Source organism: Festucalex cinctus, chromosome 19 (genome assembly GCF_051991245.1).
Source record: "Festucalex cinctus isolate MCC-2025b chromosome 19, RoL_Fcin_1.0, whole genome shotgun sequence".
NCBI lineage: Eukaryota > Metazoa > Chordata > Actinopteri > Syngnathiformes > Syngnathidae > Festucalex > Festucalex cinctus.
Window position 1 is genome coordinate 5,777,723 of NC_135429.1, and position 18,416 is coordinate 5,796,138.

Consider the following 18,416-nt stretch of genomic DNA (forward strand, 5'->3'; position numbering starts at 1 on the left):
CACAATACAGTATACAGATACATAGATCGATACATGGATAGCACTTGTCAACAAGTTTTTATGTTTTGTTTTGTTTTTAAATCATATACCCTATCTAAAATAAACGTTTCTAGATTATTTTTTTCCTCCCTAGCACATCAGGTTTTCATATTAATAATAATTATTATTAATATGAATTGAGGGTTAGGTTAAGCAAGAGGTGGATTTTTTTTCTGAAAAGTTACCTATAAATTACAGCGCATGGTAAAATCGGTATTGCGCTAACTTTTATAGACCAACTTAATCTCAAAAACCTAATATGCTAGAAAAGTTCCTTTTTTTTTTGTTAATATTAAATCACTGTCAAATATACGTTTAAGGACACATAAAGCCATCTCCTAATTAAAATTTGCTGTTCACCAGTGACATTGAACGGGTTAATGCGTATGCATAAGATGCTTTGCGAAAGTATTCGCCCCCTTAACCTTTTTGACCTTTTTGCCACATTTAAGTTTTCAAACAGAGACATAGAAAATTGGATTTTTATTTATTTTTGTGTGAAGAATCAATGCCAAGTGAGACACAATCGTGATGTGGAATGCACTGTATATAATGTATTTATTTATTTATTTATTTATTTATTTATTTATTTATTTTTATAAATAAATAACTGAAGTGCACAAAATTAAGCTGCAGCACACAGACGGAATGAATAGAAAGTTACATGAATACATGCGTGGCTACATAGACCCAGACATTGATATATAGAAATCTGACAGCTATATACAGATATAGATATGTACCGATATATAGGTTGATACATTCCAAGATACATAAACAAATAAATATATAGATAGAAAAACAGTACACTTAGAAAGAGACATGCAAATAAGTTGCGAGCACACAGATACCTAAGAAGATCCATACTGTACAAGTATATGGATACGTAGCTGTAGTTTATTCATGAAGAGGTAAATGGAGATCATTTCAGTGTGTTTTTCCACCCTTGACTGCAATGGACAGAAGACACCTGCTAGAATATGTCGGCCGGTCGGTCGGCCGGTCGGGGACGATAAGAAGAAGGCCGAAAAGGGACAGGCTGGGTGAAGGACATTTTGGAGCTGAGGAGGAGGAGGAGGAGGAGCAGCAGCTGGAACGAGGTGATATTTAAGCCGCTGTCATGCTCTGTCCTCATCCATCTCTGTCTTCATCCAGCTCGTCCGCCCTCTGCACCTCGTCCAGCACTCGGGAGGCACTCCGCCAGGTAAGACATTCAAACATGCTCAAGTATTTGTGAGATAGTCATTTGGTAATGTACCAAATAGGATTTCACTTCAGATTATTATTCTTTTATTATTATACCATATTATGGGCTTCCTCCTGATTTGTGATTTGTGGTCCCCGTGCCACAAGAGCTGTAAATGTTTGAACAGGCGATTGTTGGCATACCGTCATGAATATCTGACAACAATCAACTTGCTATGGGCTTCCTCCTGATTTGTGGTCCCCACATCGCTGGAGGTCCCCACACTGCAACATATAGTCACCTATATATATATAAAAATCAGCTTTTGAATATCTCAAGCGTTCATATTTAGGGGTTTCTGTTGTTTTATGGTCCCCACACTGCAGGAGGGCCTCATTATGTGAATATTTCAACAGAGTATTGTCCTCATACAGTCATTAATAGCAGGGGGGGGAAAAAAATCAGCTTCAAGTAAGAAAAGTTCCTGGATTTTCTCTGATTTGGGGTCTCCATGCTACAAGAGCTTCTCAGAATGGTTTAAAATGACAATTGTCCGTATGCAGCCACTATTAGAAGAAACAATCTTGAGTTAGAAACTCTTATATTCATATTTTTGGATTTCTCCTGATTTGTGGTCCCCATGATGTCCCGAGTGCCATCCGATTTCTCCCGTTTTGTGTAGTTTTTCGTTTCTATTGTCTCGGCTCTTTCTCGTCGCACTCGGGCAGCCGACCGTCGGCAATCATTTCAATCCTACGCGCTCCGACGGGTAGATATCGTTCAAATCGTGGTTATCGGCCCTAAAAATAGCTTTGGAGTTTCGGGATGCTTGCTGACTAAGCGAGTGTGGAGGCCTCGTCTCATCGAGCACCTCGGATTACCCGGCCTCTTAGCGTCCCAGTCACCAGGTGAGGTTTGTGTTTCACCGCCGGAGTCCATTTTGGATATTTACACGCGATATAGGGAGAGACATTTGATCCTTGAACATGAGTTATTTTTATGGCTTGGCAGGGTCTCTTTGACTGTTGTGAACTCCTATTTCAGAGGTCCACGTGTGGTTTTCTGTTGCGTGTGTTGCATTTGAAGTGACGATGCAGTATTTTGTTGCTAACCACAGCCCAAACCGATTGACAGTGAGTTGTCTGTGTCTGTGCACAGTCTCCACAGCGCCGCGGTAGCAGCAGAAGCGCCAAGATGCCTGACACAATGTGTGTAAGATCGTTTGAAAGCCTCACCGCCAAAATAAGCTGACCTTATGCATCTTTACACACCAACACACACACACAAATAGAAAAAAAAAACGTGAAATTAGTAACAAATAAAGAAGAAAAATCCCTGATTTATGTTCCCCATGATGTGACTGAGTAAACTGATCATGAGGAACACACATACAAGGAATACACAAAAAAAAATCGGATTCAATAAACCTCCTGTTATCATTATTATTATGGCATCGCTCCCAATTTATGGTCCCCACAATGATATTACTGTTTAAATCATTCAACAGTTGACTGCAGACGTCGAAGATCCATTTTTACTGGGTTGGCAGTGAACAAGTTAATACCAGAACACATGTTCAGCAAAACCAATACATCCATATTGTAAGGATTTCCCCCAGATTTATGGCCCCCATTCTGCACGTGAAAAGTCATGAATACAACAGAAAAGAAATCATAGTCAGAATAGACCCTAAATTAATTTTATGTATCCCTTGATTTGTGGTCATAATTTTGCAAGAGGTCCTCTATGATGTGACTGTATCAATCACCAAGTAATACAATAACAACAACAACACCTGATTTATGGCCCCCATTCTGCAATTATCTCTCATTGATGTTAATAAAACAGTTTTATTTTTTCCTTCATCATGAATACTTCATATTATGGAGTTCTCCGAATTTGTGGTCACCATTCGGCAATAGAATCCAATGATGCGACTGCTTTAACACGTTGAATTGTCCTTAGACAGTCAGGCATACCAGGAAAAAATATTCTGACTAGTTCCTGCGTTCATCTTTTTTTCATAGATGCCATCTCTCCTGATTTATGGTCCCCGATCAGGCATAGGTCATCATTATGGGACTGTTTAATAGATTTTTGTGCTCATCGAGTGATTGAATTCCCCACATAGTAAAACTTCACTTTCAGAATCACTCTGGCATTCATATATTATGGAGCATCTCCTGATTTATGGTCTCGACTCCGCCAGAGGTCATCAAGATGGGACTGTTTAATAGATTTTTGTCTTCATTGAGTGATCAATACTAGAAAATACACACACACACACACGGGGCTCCTCCTGGTTTATGGTCCCCATTCCATACACGCACATAAACTGATGCACTGACCCTCAACATGACCTTTCACCTTCCTATCCATGTATGAATCTACTTTTTGGTGGCTCCGGGACCCGCGCCCTCGCTCGCCGATGTGAGCGCACATGCTAGCCAGTCGCGCGGGGGGTGTCCGGAGCGGGCATTTGGCGGCCGAGCCTAACCGTTCTACCCGTTTCCCCTCAGCATGTCCAAGGAGCCCTCTTCCAACCTGGAAAGCGCCATGCAGATGCTCATCAAAACCTTCCACAAGTACTCGGGCAAGGAGGGCGACAAGTACACGCTGAGCCGGGGCGAGCTCAAGGAGCTGCTACTGGAAGAGCTGGGAAGCTACTTGGGGGTAAGGGCGAGTGCGCCGGAGGTATGCGCGGACATGTACAAACAAGCAACCCACAAACAAGGCCCGCATTCTCCGTTTCGCTCCTGCAGAACTCCAAAGACAACGAGGCGGTGGAGAAGATCATGAACGACCTGGACGCCAACAACGACGGCGAGGTGGACTTCACCGAGTTCATCATCCTGATGGGCGCCCTCACCGTGGCCTGCAACGACTTCTTCCTGGAGTTCAAGACGGACGAAAAGCCGAAGGGCTGCGAGTCGGCGGAGTAGAGGAAACGGGAGGGAGGGGGTTGTCGGAAGGAATGGTGAATGGGGGGGGGTAGTAAATCACAGGAGATGAGGAACATTTTTCTGGGGCCTTGCGCAATGTTTAAACAACACATGTACAGTACTGTGCAAAAGGACTTAAAAAAAAAAACAAGTAGCAGGATATGTACATTACTGTACAGTATGTACAATTTGCCCAGAGTCTCCCCTTAGCTGCGTTTTGCCCTCAGTCTCCACTCAGATGAAATTATTCTCCACAAAAGTAAACACCAGCAATTTAAGAGACCGGGCTAGAAATAAAATATGCTAACTTTAGCTTATCATGTTGCCACAGTGTCAGGTTGGCTGCACTTTGCCCTCTCATCTCACACATGACACCTACATTTTCCTTCATTGTCATTGATTAAGCGAGGCTCACTTTGATGTGTTCAATGTGGCCTGGTTTTGGTTGTCTGATAACTTAGCCTGTTGCCACAGTCTCACAATTGGCTGCACTTTGCCCTCAGTCTCCTCCATTGCGTTTAGCTCACTGATGCATCAATGCGGTGTGCTTTTCACAATTTCCATCCATTCACCCCAAGACGGTTAGCACCCGCTACAATGTTAGCTTAGCTTACGGTGCTACACTCCACAGTTTCGGCTTGATTGCACTTTGCCCTTAGTCTCTTCGTATTCCTCCATTGTTGTTTACTCATTGTGACGGATGGGTGGTTGGATTTTTTACAGTGTCACTTGCCTTGAGGGAGGTCTCCTGACGTAATTGTAGCTAAATGCTACAATAACAAACAAAATACTTTTACACAGTACTGTATACACTGCGGCTATAGTTTGTGGGTTCCCACACAAACCCGAGGGTCACTGAATGCAGCACGTATCCTCGAAGCACAACACGCAGGCCTTTTGAATGTTTCTTGCACTGAACAAGACATGAAACTGATTGCACGGGACCAGAATGTGAACATAATATTGAATCATGGCTGATTATATTATTGAGTTAAGCATTGGAATGTTTTTTTCCCTCCTTCTTGCGCCTTTTTGTAATTTTTTTTTTTTTGGTAATGACTCATGCATTCTTTCCAATAATTAAATGTGATATTTAACCAAATGGCAGTGACTCTTTCTTGTCCTACTGCAAGCAATGAAATTTTGTATCATTCATAGCGTGTACTGTATAGGTAGGTTGGTGTGTGTGCGTGTGCATGTGCGTGTGTGTGTGTGTGTTTATTGGGGATTCCCACTGAGCATTCCCACATCCCGCCAACAATATCCTGCAAGCCTTGTTGCGCCTAAGCTGACCCAGATGTCGGACTTTGAGCCACGTGGAAAACTTTTGACAAAACGAGGGGACGCGGAGGAACGGAAAAGAAGAGGAGATGGAAGAAAAAAAAAGGAAGGCTGACTGTGTGTGTTTGTGAGAGTGACTGAATTCAATTTATGGCGTACAGCAGACAAGAATGCAGCTTGGAAGGCAGCGCTATCATCACGCAGGAATGTCCAAGTTGTGACTGTACAAAAAGGACCGTCCTTCACAGGGTCCTCTGTGTGCACACGCAAATACATCACACTAGCGTAGAATGAAAAGAACACATGCACGAGACATTAGCATAAAAAGACAAGAACCCACACTTACACAAAAAAGATCCGAGCATTTACACTTGTCCTACATGAGCACAGAAAGACAAAAACATACGCACAAACCCATCCTAGAATTGTTCTACAGTATGCGGACCACATAAAAATGGGATGACATCAAGGGTTATGCCAAAGATGCATAGAAATACAAGAACATATTGAAATGCTGAGTCTTTCCGGCCCTCAAGTGGGCGGAGTCAACTGCTCAAAAGCCACCCCGTGATTGGCCGGTTTGAATGTGTGACACTTGACACAGTTGGAGTGCAAAGTGTTCTGTTAAATCGGTTGTGGCCTCAAGGCAAATGATGCCTCTCACCGTATGTCATTTACCGGTTCGTCACTTCAAAAGGCGCTCAAATAAATATGATGTAACGTCTCCTCACATGCGGTTTTGCTGTGCTGTCAAAGATGATTTATTAGCAATTAGCGTCGTCATTACATGAGTGGTTCAAGACGTGTACGCAAACAATATGGATCGCCACCCTGTGGTCTCCTTATATCAACTAATGTCTGAGTGGCAGGTTGAATGTAGAATTATGCAGGTACAAGTTCACATAAAAGTTTGAGAAAATGTATTTGGGGTAAGGTGCTCGAGACAAATTGTAAACATGCACATCTTTTTCAAATTGTTCCAATGTATTACCATGACAAAAATAAAATTCCTCATAGAATTCAACTATTTAAAAGCTAAATATTTGTATACACTACAGCTGTAAAAGATATAGCAACCATACCCCGTTGAAAATGATGAAAAGCACTTTTCATTACAAAGTGTAATTTAAACCCTGCTACCCCTCAGGTGCATCTGTGTGAAAAGCATTCAATTTGTGGTGTGGCTTTCGCCATGGCGTTGACCCATCTGGGCCACCATAGCGTGGCGCCTTCAGGTAATCAATGCGTCACGCGCTAGTGGAGTTGGACCAGGTGAGTGCTCATTAAATGACGCATCCGGGTGTAGAGTGGAGCTGGCGGCTCTATTAACATATATGAAATAAAAAGCAGATATATCGGATAACGGCTCGTGATTGACTCCTGCTCTCTGGGATGGAATCGGAGAAGCTTTTCCTTGGGTTCATGAAATGCATCCACGCAATGGAAAGGAGACCTTACGGGCTCCCAGGAGTCCGGATACGTATTATTCATTACGACGCTAACAATTCATAAAGAGGACAAGCGAATAAAAGTGATAGTCATCTTGACTCATCTTGAAAACGCCGCCGCACGGGAAGGCTCGCGGTTACTCGGGGCGAAGGGAAATCAATAGCCAAGTGGATATGATACTTGGCTTTATTTGGATAAAAAGTATCCGGATGCCTGGCCCACTTCCACTCATCTAGGAATATTTTTTTTTTAAGTTGCTCACTGGCGCCCCCTTTAAAACAACAACAACAACAACAACAAAATAGTAACATTAGTATCACAGAGTGACATAAAGTTATTGCGACAGGATGCACCAAAAAGTCTTAAGGACCCGTGCCTAAAACTGAACAGGAGGTCGGCCATCTTGGTTTGTCGCAGCCATGGTTCAAATTCCAGGACTCAAACTTTGACAAACTCCTGCCAAAAATGAGCCCCATTGGAAACAGGTATCTTAGGCCGATGGGTGACGCTAAATTGCTAATATCAGTTTCACCGATTGACTGATTGATTGGAATTTGGTGGACATGTCGAGAACGGAAAAGTCTAAAGGACCAATTGAGCCATTTTGGAAAAGTATTGATTTTTGGCCAATACTAGCTTCTCCAAGTCAAACTCAGCCAAATGAGCAAAAATAAGAAGCAAGTATTCCAGACACATGGGCTGTCAGTGTCACCCGTCTGCATAGAATATGTTTAAAATTTAGTAGAAATTTGACAAAAATCTCAGATCTCAAATCTCAGCTTCAAAACAAAATGGCGGACCGCCTGTGTTTCTTCAGGCATGGATTTATTTCATGGTGATAAGTAAAACTGGCTTCAGGGACTGGATTTTATTTTCATCAGAATTTCGAAACACCAAATTTTTGAAGCGTGAGATTACAATGTAACCTCATTCAGTCAGCCGGGCATCTTTGTAAGCAGGCCGTTTCTTCAGGGGGAGGGCGACATGTTTTGACGCTTTGATCGTCCCCTCCGAGAGCAGACATCAACAAACGCCCACCGCCTGCGTTTTTGCTCTTCCTATTATTGATGCATTCGGGACCATTATAAGAGATTGAGGAGCTTTTTAACTGCCTTTCGCGTCATCTCAACAAATCACAAGAAATGCATTCAAGCTGGGGTGTGTCTGGCCCCGGCAACATCTGCGAGCCATCCGCCAGGGCTCGGCCAAAAACGACAATCCGGCTTCCTTTCGAGGATGGCGGGCAGCCAATTTGATGCAACTTGATTTACATGCAGCTTTTCTTTTTTTTTTTCTCATGGTAAAACTTGCAATGGTTCATTTGAAGTTCAACTATTTGAATTGCATTCCACCTTATAGCAAACGCCATAACAATGGCATGATTACAAATGGATGTCATCGAGAACTTTTTTTCTCCTGTTTAACTGTTTTGGTGTTAAACATCAAAAAATCATAGGCAAATGGATGTTTAGTTTCTTTTTTTAATGGCATGTTAATTTTTTTTTTTTTAAATGATACACGTTTTCATTAAGTAGTGATCACAAAACCTTCCGGCTTTAGCTAGATTGCAAACAAACAAAAAATAAATCAGAAAAAGCCTACTAGAACAACCGCAATTTGTTTGGGGTTAATCAGAGGCCCTTTAATTGGTGGCACATTGCGTTGGTTTTGGCGTGTTTAACAAACTAAAGGTGACTTTTTTTTTCTTTTTCTTTTTCTTTTTTTTTTTTCTTTTTTGAACCCCCGTCCCCTGCCTGCATCCTTTTATCTTTCTTGGTGCTCCAAGGCATCATGAAATCGCTGCCCTGTGTTATCTTATCTTTAAGTGCTATGACAAGCATTTTATTCATGGCTTTTCCTGCAGGAACACCACAAACGGTTCTTTGTCTTTGGGAGTGGTGGTGTAGTAACGAAGCATGGCCACCAGAGGTAAGCAGAGAGTAAACTGTAGTATATTATATTGTGTTATACAGATAGGTACCAAATTTAGAAATCTAATTGGTAGAAAATGTAAGCACGATTTATGGAAAACAATATTTATTTAAAAGTGTTAGTTTATAATGATTATGTATTATGTATAGACACGAAATGCAAAGACATGCATTTATTATGAATAATATAATATTAAAAGAGTTAGTCAATTATATCAAACAAAATATAACACTAAATATTTATTGTTTTAAACACATCTATTAAAGTTTTTTTTTTTTCATGCAACATTTTTACTTTTTTTTTTTCCAAGATAGTGCATACTTATACAGTATATAGTACAGTACATACAGCATATTACCAGCAATTCCCATGGAACAATTCCTACAGAAATTTTTGTTTTTGTTTTTGTTGTTTTTTTTGTTCAGTAGTAGTTTTTGGTCCATAAAGACCTGAGGTGGTGTCGTATACCTGAGTGAGTGCGATGCGGGCGGCAGTGGGGGTGTGGGCTACAGAGTGCGAGGCACGGGGTGCATCAGGGTCATGTGCTGCGCGCCGGTGAAAGGCAGCCGGCGCGTGCGGTAGTGGTGCACCACCTCGGGGATGCTGGGGAACACGCAGCTGTTCTGCTCCAGAGTGAAGCCGTTCTCTTTGGTCTGCGCCACCATGATATGGACGCAGCCGTGACTTGTTCTGGATTGCAAAAAACACACATACAACATAATGTAACTCTTTTTTAAATCTGTATTATTGATTTGTTGTGGGAGATCATTTGAGAAGCACTTGCAGGCGACACTCACTTGAGGGCGATGGAGTATTTGGTGCTGTCCGATTCGCTGTTCCGGACCAGGAAGCTGGCCTCTTTGCAGGCCTGCAGCTGAAGCTCCGCCTCCTGACGGGTCACACAACCATGGTACCAGCTGAAAGGTATAGACGTAAATGAAAGGCAATCATGTGAATGTAGCAATGTCACCATCTTGTGAGGATTTGGGGTAGTTACCTCTGTTTCTCGAGGGGTCGTGTGGGGTCAACAGAGCAGGTGAGAGATTCAGGGGCGCTTCCAGGATTGGAGGACGACGACTGGGTCTGCGTGGAGGACCTCAGTATTTTCTGCGTCCAGCTTTTCCGCCTCGTGTGCTGTTGATAATGCGTTTGTCTCTCGGGAGCTTCGTCTTTGGGCGGACCCTCGTGGCTGTCAAAGTGAGCTGTGGGGTCAACATCGGAGCCGAATTGTCAGTCGGGTTGAATAAACACTGGACACTTCATACACACCAAAATGGGAATAGAGTGGTTTATCAAAATGTTTATTATTGTGGTTTGAACTTGAAATGGTAGTTTGGAAAGCCGTACTCTGTACTGTGCAGGCATATTTAATATTGACATGGTGCATGTACCTTCGCCTTCACCACTTCCCTCAGGATGACCACCCTCCATTAGGACCTGACTCCCTTCCAATTGCACTCGTAGGAGGTCTTTGGAGCCCCGACGTCTGATTTCTACAAGACACGGGATGCAATGATGAAGATTAAAGCCACGTCTGCATCAAAGCTGGCCTGTGACATTTCCTCCGAGCATCCACCACCAGCAGACAGACCTCCCTGTTCTTTATATGCTGTGTTTCAAATGATTATGGAATTCTGCCTAGCAACAAGTGACCTGGCGACGTGTTATTAAAAATATGTGCTGCTGTTTAATGAACTGCAAAGCTTTTTTGTCATCTATGTGTTTTATTACATTGTCTCACAATATTAGTCAAAGGAAAAACAATCCACACTGACATCCCGTAAAAGTGATTTAAGCCCCCTTGTACAAACTCAGTCACATCACATCCTGGAAGTACAACAAAGGCAAACTCGCTGCGCATAAACCGCACTGGCATTGTGCGACGGTACAAACAATAGCGTGATGCAATAAAAGTTCGGGAAAACGTGTAACTGGATGATAGACTGCCGCTCTTCCTGGATGTTGGGAAGTATTTGATAAATGATCCGTCAACTCCATATAAGGAAGAAGAGGAGGTGGGCATTTGGAGCCCACTTCCTTTATGGAGAACAGCATCGGGAAACAGAGACAGGAAAGAGGAAACTGCACCCATTGTCTGAGCGCCCAGCAGTTGCCGCGGCAACCCCAAGGGGTTCCACACAGCGGAGGGGAATTGGTGTGTGTAAAACAAAAAAACAAAAGACATACCAGTGATCATTTGCTGGGCGTCGTAAGGCTCCATATAGCCATCATTGTCACCCAGTCGCTCCGATTCCCGTTGCTCTCTGGTTTGGTGGGCGTCGAAGGGGTCCGCATAGTCCTCCAGGATTGTTAACTATAGGGAAAACGTTAGCGACTATGTGACATAATATCCTGAAAATTCAGCAAAAGATGCCAAAAAATGAATGGGAATTGCCAGAACAGGCTTATAAGTGTGTTGGGATAATATCTTTGGTGAAGCAGAATTTGGCTCATACAATATATGGTAATAATTAGAGATTTAACAATAATGGCAATTTGGTGATATCGCGATATTAAAACTGCCACAATATATCGTTGTCATCATGTCACGATATTAATTTAAAAGCAGCACGTCTGTTAAAAAAAAAAAAAAAAGTCAGGCTGATTTCCATTTGTGAAGTTCTAGCACCCTCTGGTGGCTATTTTTTTTAGTGCAGTTAAATTTTCACAAGGGATGTTTTGGCCCTTCTATGTTTAAAATCCGTGCTAATGGTCAGATGAAGGGGAACGTAATATGCGTGCGAACCGAGTCAATATGTGGAGGAACTCAATGTGTGCTTGCATTAGCAAGAAAGCGCCTCAATATTAAGTACTAATAGAGATTGTAGGGTGTTTATCATCATTGCTGTAATGTACAAAACCACAAAATAGTTTTTTTTTTTTTATAGTACCAGTTCATTTTTGACAATATTGTGACCTTTTTTTGTATCGCCAACCTCCCCCACAATATCGTGATGTTTGCAAATCAATACATTTCTAGTAATAATAGCATAAAACAAAAAATATATATATTTTTTTCAATTATATAAAAATATTTCAGAATTTACAACACAATGCAACCTTTTAAGATTTTATACAAAAACTTACCGTGTCAGTTTTGCATTGCTGTGCTTGTTTGTCCGTGTCCGGCACCGCTTGGTGACTGATGACAGTACCAGGGTCAAAGTTGGGGCTCTTGTCCAGCGTATCCACACGGATCATTCTGCTGATGTAAGCACTATTTGTGGTACTTTTCCCGTTCCTGATATCCTCCGACACCATCACCGTTCTGAAATTCTTGCGGGCTTTCCCGGCAACGAGGAGGCACTCCCGTACTTTGCCGTCTTTCTGGCCCCCGCTCAGCTCCGTGGCTGAGTTCTTGCGGTTCTGTCCGGGTAGGAGGATGGACCTGACCAGTCCGGCGCCATCCCCCGAGGAGTTTTTACGTAGACTCGTCTTGAAGGCGGACGTTTTGATATCATTTTTCAGGCTGATGGGGAACTCCTTGAACCACCTTGCCATGGTTTCTCCTCAAAGTTCTCCGGTGGTCCAACAAAAGATTTCCTTAAAACATGTCAGAAAGACATTAAAATGCCACCTGAGCTTGAAATCAGCAGTTTCATATGTCTATTCTGAAAAATAGAAATGAACAACCATCCTTACTTAACCCATTTGGGATTTATCTTGCACCTCCTCTTCTTTTTCTTGATTTTAGATGGTGGTCTCATTCCCAGGATGGCGTCTAAACTTTTGCCAAGTCGCAACGAGGCTTCAGACTGCACCCTGAGAGTAAAAAATAAAAAAAAGTAGAGGGGAAAAAAAGGGAGGAGGAGGTGTTATAGCGGCGTCAAAAGTGGGTGGACCACCAATGGCTTTATATGAGTAGTCATTGGCATTGGATGATTTAATCACAAAACAGTGATGTAATATGCAGTTTCATGTTTATGAACTATTTATGACATCTAATTTGACCAACAATAGCATTTTTTAAGCCTCAATCAAATGATATTATAGCTTTGACTTTGTTGATTTATTTTAATCAAACAGAAGAGAGAATTACATGTATTTTCAACAAACTCGCATAACTGCCTTCCAGTCTATAAGCTTAATGAAGTTCAATGACAATATACTCACAGGCATATATTCTTTATCCGCTGCAAAGAACGGCTAATATGATTGCGATTTACACAGGATCTGATCCCGGCTCAATGTACTGTGCATCATACCTTTGAAATATGTATTATACTACCCTTTCTGGTGTGAAGGCACCAGAAGGAGCTGCACAATTTCCATTGAGCTGAAGCAAAAATGTTTCAATTTCTTGACATTCTTTTAAATTGTTATTCCTGTATGTTTTCAAAAGTACAATATTATATAGTGTATTTACAACCAGCTGACATTAAATGTGTGATTTTGTATTCTTACTTTGCAAATTAAAGTTCTTAATTGAATTTACAATTAAATTGTCGCTTGGCTTTAATTAATCGCTGCACAGTCGGAAAGTGGTCTGTTCCAAAATGGATGTCTTGCAGCAATGGGTAAATCCGCAATAATTTATTGAATAAAAATAACAATATACATATATATTGACTATTATTTTGAGCTAAAATTCACTATATTTACATTAACATAACAATAAGTCTGATTTGACGCTTATAACTACTTTAAATTGTTTCTAACTCTATGATTGATAAACCTAACGCCCCCATTTTAGGCCGACTTGGAACCTTCCACGATTCGTGCTATTCCTGCTTGTCCCTCTTTGTCCGGTGGCGAGAGAGAAGGCCAAGACTAATTATGGCACCATTCGCGTTTTTTCTCACCAATTCGAGTTAAATGCTGGACCAGCGAGCATACGCCGTGCGAGCGAGGACCGGTTGCCGGCCGTGACCCGCTGGGGAGTTTGAATTTTAAACGGGACGAGCGGCGTGAGCAACGGAGAAAGGGTACAGTTTTTTTTTTTTTTTTGCTTCCCCGGGATGGCTAGCTATTAGCTTGCGAGCTAACGCTAGCATAGTAAAAGAACATTTCCCCCCCAAAAAAGCACGAAACGGTTGCTTGTTCTCTTTTTTTTCTTCTTCTTTTTTTTGGGTGATGCGATAAGCGTCTACCTGTCATAAGCCGCAATTACGGGTGTTTAATGGGGAATTTGTGACATAGAACCGCGGCTACGAGCGAGCCACTTTATGGTAACGTGGCTAGTTAGCCACCTAGCAAGCACATCTGTAAATGATTATTTGTAGACATGAGACGGTGGGACACTTTAATTGGTTTAACTGGAACTCAAGAGAGCAGAAGGGTTTGGCGTCATAACTAGCTCACTTCATATTTTTTTTTAATTATTATTATTATTTTATTACCTGGCGTTTATTTGGAGACCAAATCCCGGCGTGACAGACCTGGGCCAGTCACCCAACTAGAAGCCGTGTGTCGTTGTGACATGTCCCCGAGGTGGTAGACGTCGTCCTCGCCGACGCCGTGGTCATTTTTAACCCCTTTTTCTCTTGCATATGAACGGTGACACGCCACCTCACCGGCAGTAGTGTTAGCTAAATGGCTGCCGAATCGGGGAGACTACTGGCGGGACAAGGAAAACGAGGCAAAGGTAGGAAATTGACTTTCACCCCCCTCATCAACCCCCTCCTCCCCCAAAAGAACAAAATCCGACTGGATTCATCCATTAGGCTGCACTGGTGCTGTGTTAGCCCCCCCCCTCACACCCCCTCCTATATGTACCTGACTGTCCCTGGTGGTGGCTGTTTCCCCAAAGAGGTTTCTAGGCTTCTTGCTATGAATGAAGCAGTGAACCCTCACCTATTTGCAGTTCACCATTCACAAACTAATTAATTCAATATAACAACTATGACTAATCCGTGTTAATCACAGGGTTCTAGACCCACGATTGGTGAGAACCTGTAAGATATGGAGACCATCCAACTGGTGTCCGGTGAAATCCTCACATATCCAAAACACTTCAGAATCAGATCACTTTCAGGAAAGCTAAAAACGCATTTGTTGTTACATTACACCATCAAAGAGAGCAAGTTGTTTTCAGCATTCTAGGTTACTCATTCATTTGTCAAAATAACATATTTGTATAAAAAAAAAAAAATTCGAAAATTTCCACAACTCGCCAATTGCCGTTGGAGTAGCATTGCAAAATTGCCACCGGACAATAAGTTTTTCTGTCCCAGACTGCAATTGAGCTTTATGGCCATCGCACTGCTCCAGCAAGTATTATAATTTTATGCTATCCATGGCAAGGTTCTCAAAACAAGATGAGTAGAACAGCAAAAGCCTGCTACTACCACTGATAAAAACACTGAACTCTCAGAGCAGGCATTTGCGCAAAGCCGTGAAACATCAATCTGAAGGGTTGCGCTGGAACTCTGCATCAACTAAATGTCAAGTCATCGGATGCTTTTGAGTTGCAGTGGGAAAGAAATACTTGTTGCCAGGTGGCAATTTGACCATGCCCATGAGCCAGTGAAGTGCTTAGAAAAAACTGCAAAGCTTCAGTTGTCAAATACTGATGGCCTCACGTCGATCCAAATGATATCTGAAACTTTTTGGGCACCCTATATAGTTTTTAGTTATGTTCCACAGAAGCATATTTGTGATTAGGTGAGTTTGCAAATAGGCAGGAGTTCACTGTGCCTCAGTCTCCTCATGTTTTTTCCTGTCCTCCCCTCATCTTCTGCCTTGTTTGCGGGCTTTCTCTTCCCACACATGCTCTTTTCCTTGCGATTCTGATAGCAACCGCCTGGATGTACAGCATCTTGTCTATGTCGCTTCATTTACTTCATCTCGTCTGTCAGACGTGGGACAGGCAACAAATAAAGGCCCTAGTTCTAAAAAAAAGGGGGGGGGGGAATCAAGCTGATCCACTCTGTCACTAAGGGTTATTGGCCAATCCAAATGTGGCGCTCGTCTCAGTTGGTTGTCTACCAACCACATAATAACACACTCTCCGTTTTTCTACCTTTTCTCTGTTTATATTTTTACTCTCTCACAGCCTCACAAATGAAGAGCCCGGAGAAGAAGAAGGCGAGGAAGTCCACGTCACAGGTTAGCTTCGATTGATGACCACACTCAAATAAACAACTGACATGACCGGAATGTTCTGGAAAAATACGTTTGAACTCATTGTGGCAATTATAAATGGGTGATGTTACGTGCTAATTGTACATTTCTCTCTCCTTAAATTTAGGCGTCGGGGTTTTCGCACCTCACAGAGTTTGCGCCCCCTCCCACGCCTATGGTGGACCACCTGGTGGCCTCCAACCCCTTTGACGATGACTTTGGACCACCAACGCGGCCCGGTGGCGGGGTTGGGCCTGGAGGTGCCCCCTTCCTTCCCAGTCCAGGTGCAGGCGGAGGAAGCGGCTATGGTGGCGCGGGCCGGATGGGGGGCGGCGGTATGGGTTTTATGGGTGGGCCGGGCGGTGGACAGCCTGGACCAGGACGCAGACCGCCGTTTGGACCGCCATCTAATGCTGGACCACCTCACCACCAGCTGGGCTTTGGGGGGATGCCCGGCTTTGGAGGGGGGGGAGGGAGCGGCGGTGGGGGAGGAGGTGGAGGTGGTGGGTTCCCTCCCGGGGGTCCATCTCAGTTCAATATGCCACCAAACTTTAGTCCCCCAATGCACCCCGGGTCAGGCTTTAGCCCCATGTTGTCACCAGGTGGTATGGGAGGCCCTGGAGGAGGGGGTCCGCCTCACCCCCGATTTGGTATGCCGCCACAACAGCAACATGGACAGGGTGGGCACCCATTCAACAGCCCGCCGTTACCTGGTGGAGGAGGCCCCAGAGGGCCCCCGCATGGGCCCATGCCTCCCATGGGCGGCATGGGGCCCGGTCAGGGGATGAACATGATGAGTGGGATGGGTGGTGGTCCTGGAGGCAACATGTTAGGGGGATTACCAGGCATGCCCCCTCAAGGACAATTCCCTCCTTCTCAGGATGGCCCCTATCCTGGGCCCAGCCCGCCGGGACCCGGAAACGAGGATGGAAAGAACTTTGGTGGAGGAGGACCTCCACCTGGGCCTCAGCAGCAGCAGCAACAGCAGATTAACTTAAACCCTAACGGGCCCCCTCCTCCTAATAACACCACCCCCGGCCCTCCTCCTAACTCTGGTCCACAGCAGCCTGGAGGAGACTTCCCGGGCCATCCTGATATTCAGCAGCCCAATGCAAGCACACCCGGCCAGCCGCCCTCAGCGCAGCCCCAGCCCAACCCCAACTCCTCCCCCAGCGGGCCCCTGAATGGGTCGGGTCAGCACCCACCCCCCAACAATGCCAACACCCCCAACTCAAACAACTCCACCCAACAGCAGCAACAGTCCACTCCGCCCAACTCCGCCCCGGGCTCCGTCTCCCACAACCAGCAGAACAACACCCCCGGTGCCGGCGGCCCCATGCCCAACGCGGCCCCCAATTCGAGTCAGAACAACATGACCAACAACAACAACGGCAGCAACACCCCCAGCAGCAACCCCAACCCGCCCTCTAACTCCACCTCCACCCCCAACACGCAGTCCCCTTTACCCCCCGGCCCGTCCGCCCCTTCAGCCGGGCCCGGCTCGGGCCCAGGGAAACTTGGCGGCCCCGGCATGGTGTTCCCCTGCGGCCTGTGCATGTCGGAGGTACACGACGACCAGGACGCCATCCTGTGCGAGGCCTCGTGCCAGCGCTGGTTCCACCGTGACTGCACGGGTTTGACTGAGCCCGCCTACGGGCTGCTGACCAGGGAGAGCGCCGCCGTGTGGGCCTGCGACTTCTGCATCAAGACCAAGGACATCCAGGCCGTGTTTGTGCGCCAGGGACTGGGCCAATTGGTGGCCGCCAACGAGAGTTGAGGATTTCGGGAAAGAGAGACAAAAAAAAAATGACGAGCCCTTTACTCGTTCACGACATAACCATCACTTGACATCCATGCTTGTATCTAAAAATAGCACTTTGAGTGAAATAAATGCCCCGCCGCCACAGAGAAACAAAAGATGAATGTTAACTGACACACACTTTTCTTTTTCTTTTTTAAGACAACCAGCACTGACACCAACACACTACCTCACACACACTGACTGGCACACAAGCTTCCCGCGCTGATTTAGAACTACTGCACAGTAAAAATTGATGCAAAGTTCAGTTTGAGTTGCCCCCGTATTGCCCCGCCATATATTTATTAACGTCACATAAAGAGTGCCTGAACTTTTCATAGGTATTTTGAATCAATTTCAAGACATGAAACAATCACTGTCCCGCCATCATGTTGAATGAAAAGCAGAAGGGGGGCTTACATGTTATGTTCCTTTATACTTCGTCAAGCAGAAATCATTGTAAATATCAGCATAAAGAGAGAAAAAAGCAGACTGATAAATGAAACCCAAGTTTAAAAAAAATATATATATGACATTCAAGCCCGCCATTTTGTCTGTGAATTGTGAACTCAGTAATTTTTGGACATTCTTATTCTTTGAAAATGTGGCGCATCAAGCAATGCAGTAATTGTCCTGTGATGATATTCCGGCCTTCCCGGGGACATCAAATGATAAAAAAAAAAAAAAAAAAAAAAAAAAGTAAAAATTGTGTTGATTGATATTGTCC

General features: G+C 44.1%; 3 protein-coding genes across 5 annotated transcripts; 2 read left to right on the forward strand and 1 right to left on the reverse strand.

Moving 5' to 3' along the window:
* The first annotated feature begins 1,186 nt into the window (after positions 1-1,186).
* On the forward strand, positions 1,187-4,167 carry s100s (S100 calcium binding protein S). Its single transcript, XM_077507604.1, has 4 exons — positions 1,187-1,243; positions 2,384-2,433; positions 3,745-3,898; positions 3,988-4,167. The coding sequence occupies exons 2-4, from the start codon at positions 2,420-2,422 to the stop codon at positions 4,165-4,167; spliced, it is 348 nt and encodes a 115-aa protein (XP_077363730.1). The 5' UTR covers positions 1,187-1,243; positions 2,384-2,419.
* Positions 4,168-9,094: 4,927 nt separating this feature from the next.
* Positions 9,095-12,601, reverse strand: LOC144007581 (SH2 domain-containing adapter protein E-like). Its single transcript, XM_077507333.1, has 7 exons — positions 12,472-12,601; positions 11,917-12,372; positions 11,017-11,143; positions 10,221-10,322; positions 9,827-10,031; positions 9,627-9,746; positions 9,095-9,519 (listed from the first exon to the last, which is right to left on the reverse strand). The coding sequence occupies exons 2-7, from the start codon at positions 12,328-12,330 to the stop codon at positions 9,336-9,338; spliced, it is 1,152 nt and encodes a 383-aa protein (XP_077363459.1). The 5' UTR covers positions 12,331-12,372; positions 12,472-12,601; the 3' UTR covers positions 9,095-9,335.
* Positions 12,602-13,535: 934 nt separating this feature from the next.
* pygo2 (pygopus homolog 2 (Drosophila)) lies at positions 13,536-18,408 on the forward strand. 3 transcript variants are annotated; one of them, XM_077507070.1, is made up of 4 exons: positions 13,537-13,754; positions 14,352-14,413; positions 15,824-15,876; positions 16,019-18,408. In XM_077507070.1, exons 2-4 carry the CDS (start codon positions 14,362-14,364, stop codon positions 17,666-17,668), a joined length of 1,755 nt encoding a protein of 584 aa, XP_077363196.1. In that variant the 5' UTR covers positions 13,537-13,754; positions 14,352-14,361; the 3' UTR covers positions 17,669-18,408. The 3 variants fall into 3 exon arrangements, with proteins under 3 accessions (XP_077363197.1, XP_077363196.1, XP_077363195.1); XM_077507069.1 differs by having other exon boundaries at positions 13,538-13,754; positions 14,349-14,413; XM_077507071.1 differs by lacking the exon at positions 14,352-14,413 and having other exon boundaries at positions 13,536-13,754.
* Positions 18,409-18,416: the final 8 nt, after the last annotated feature.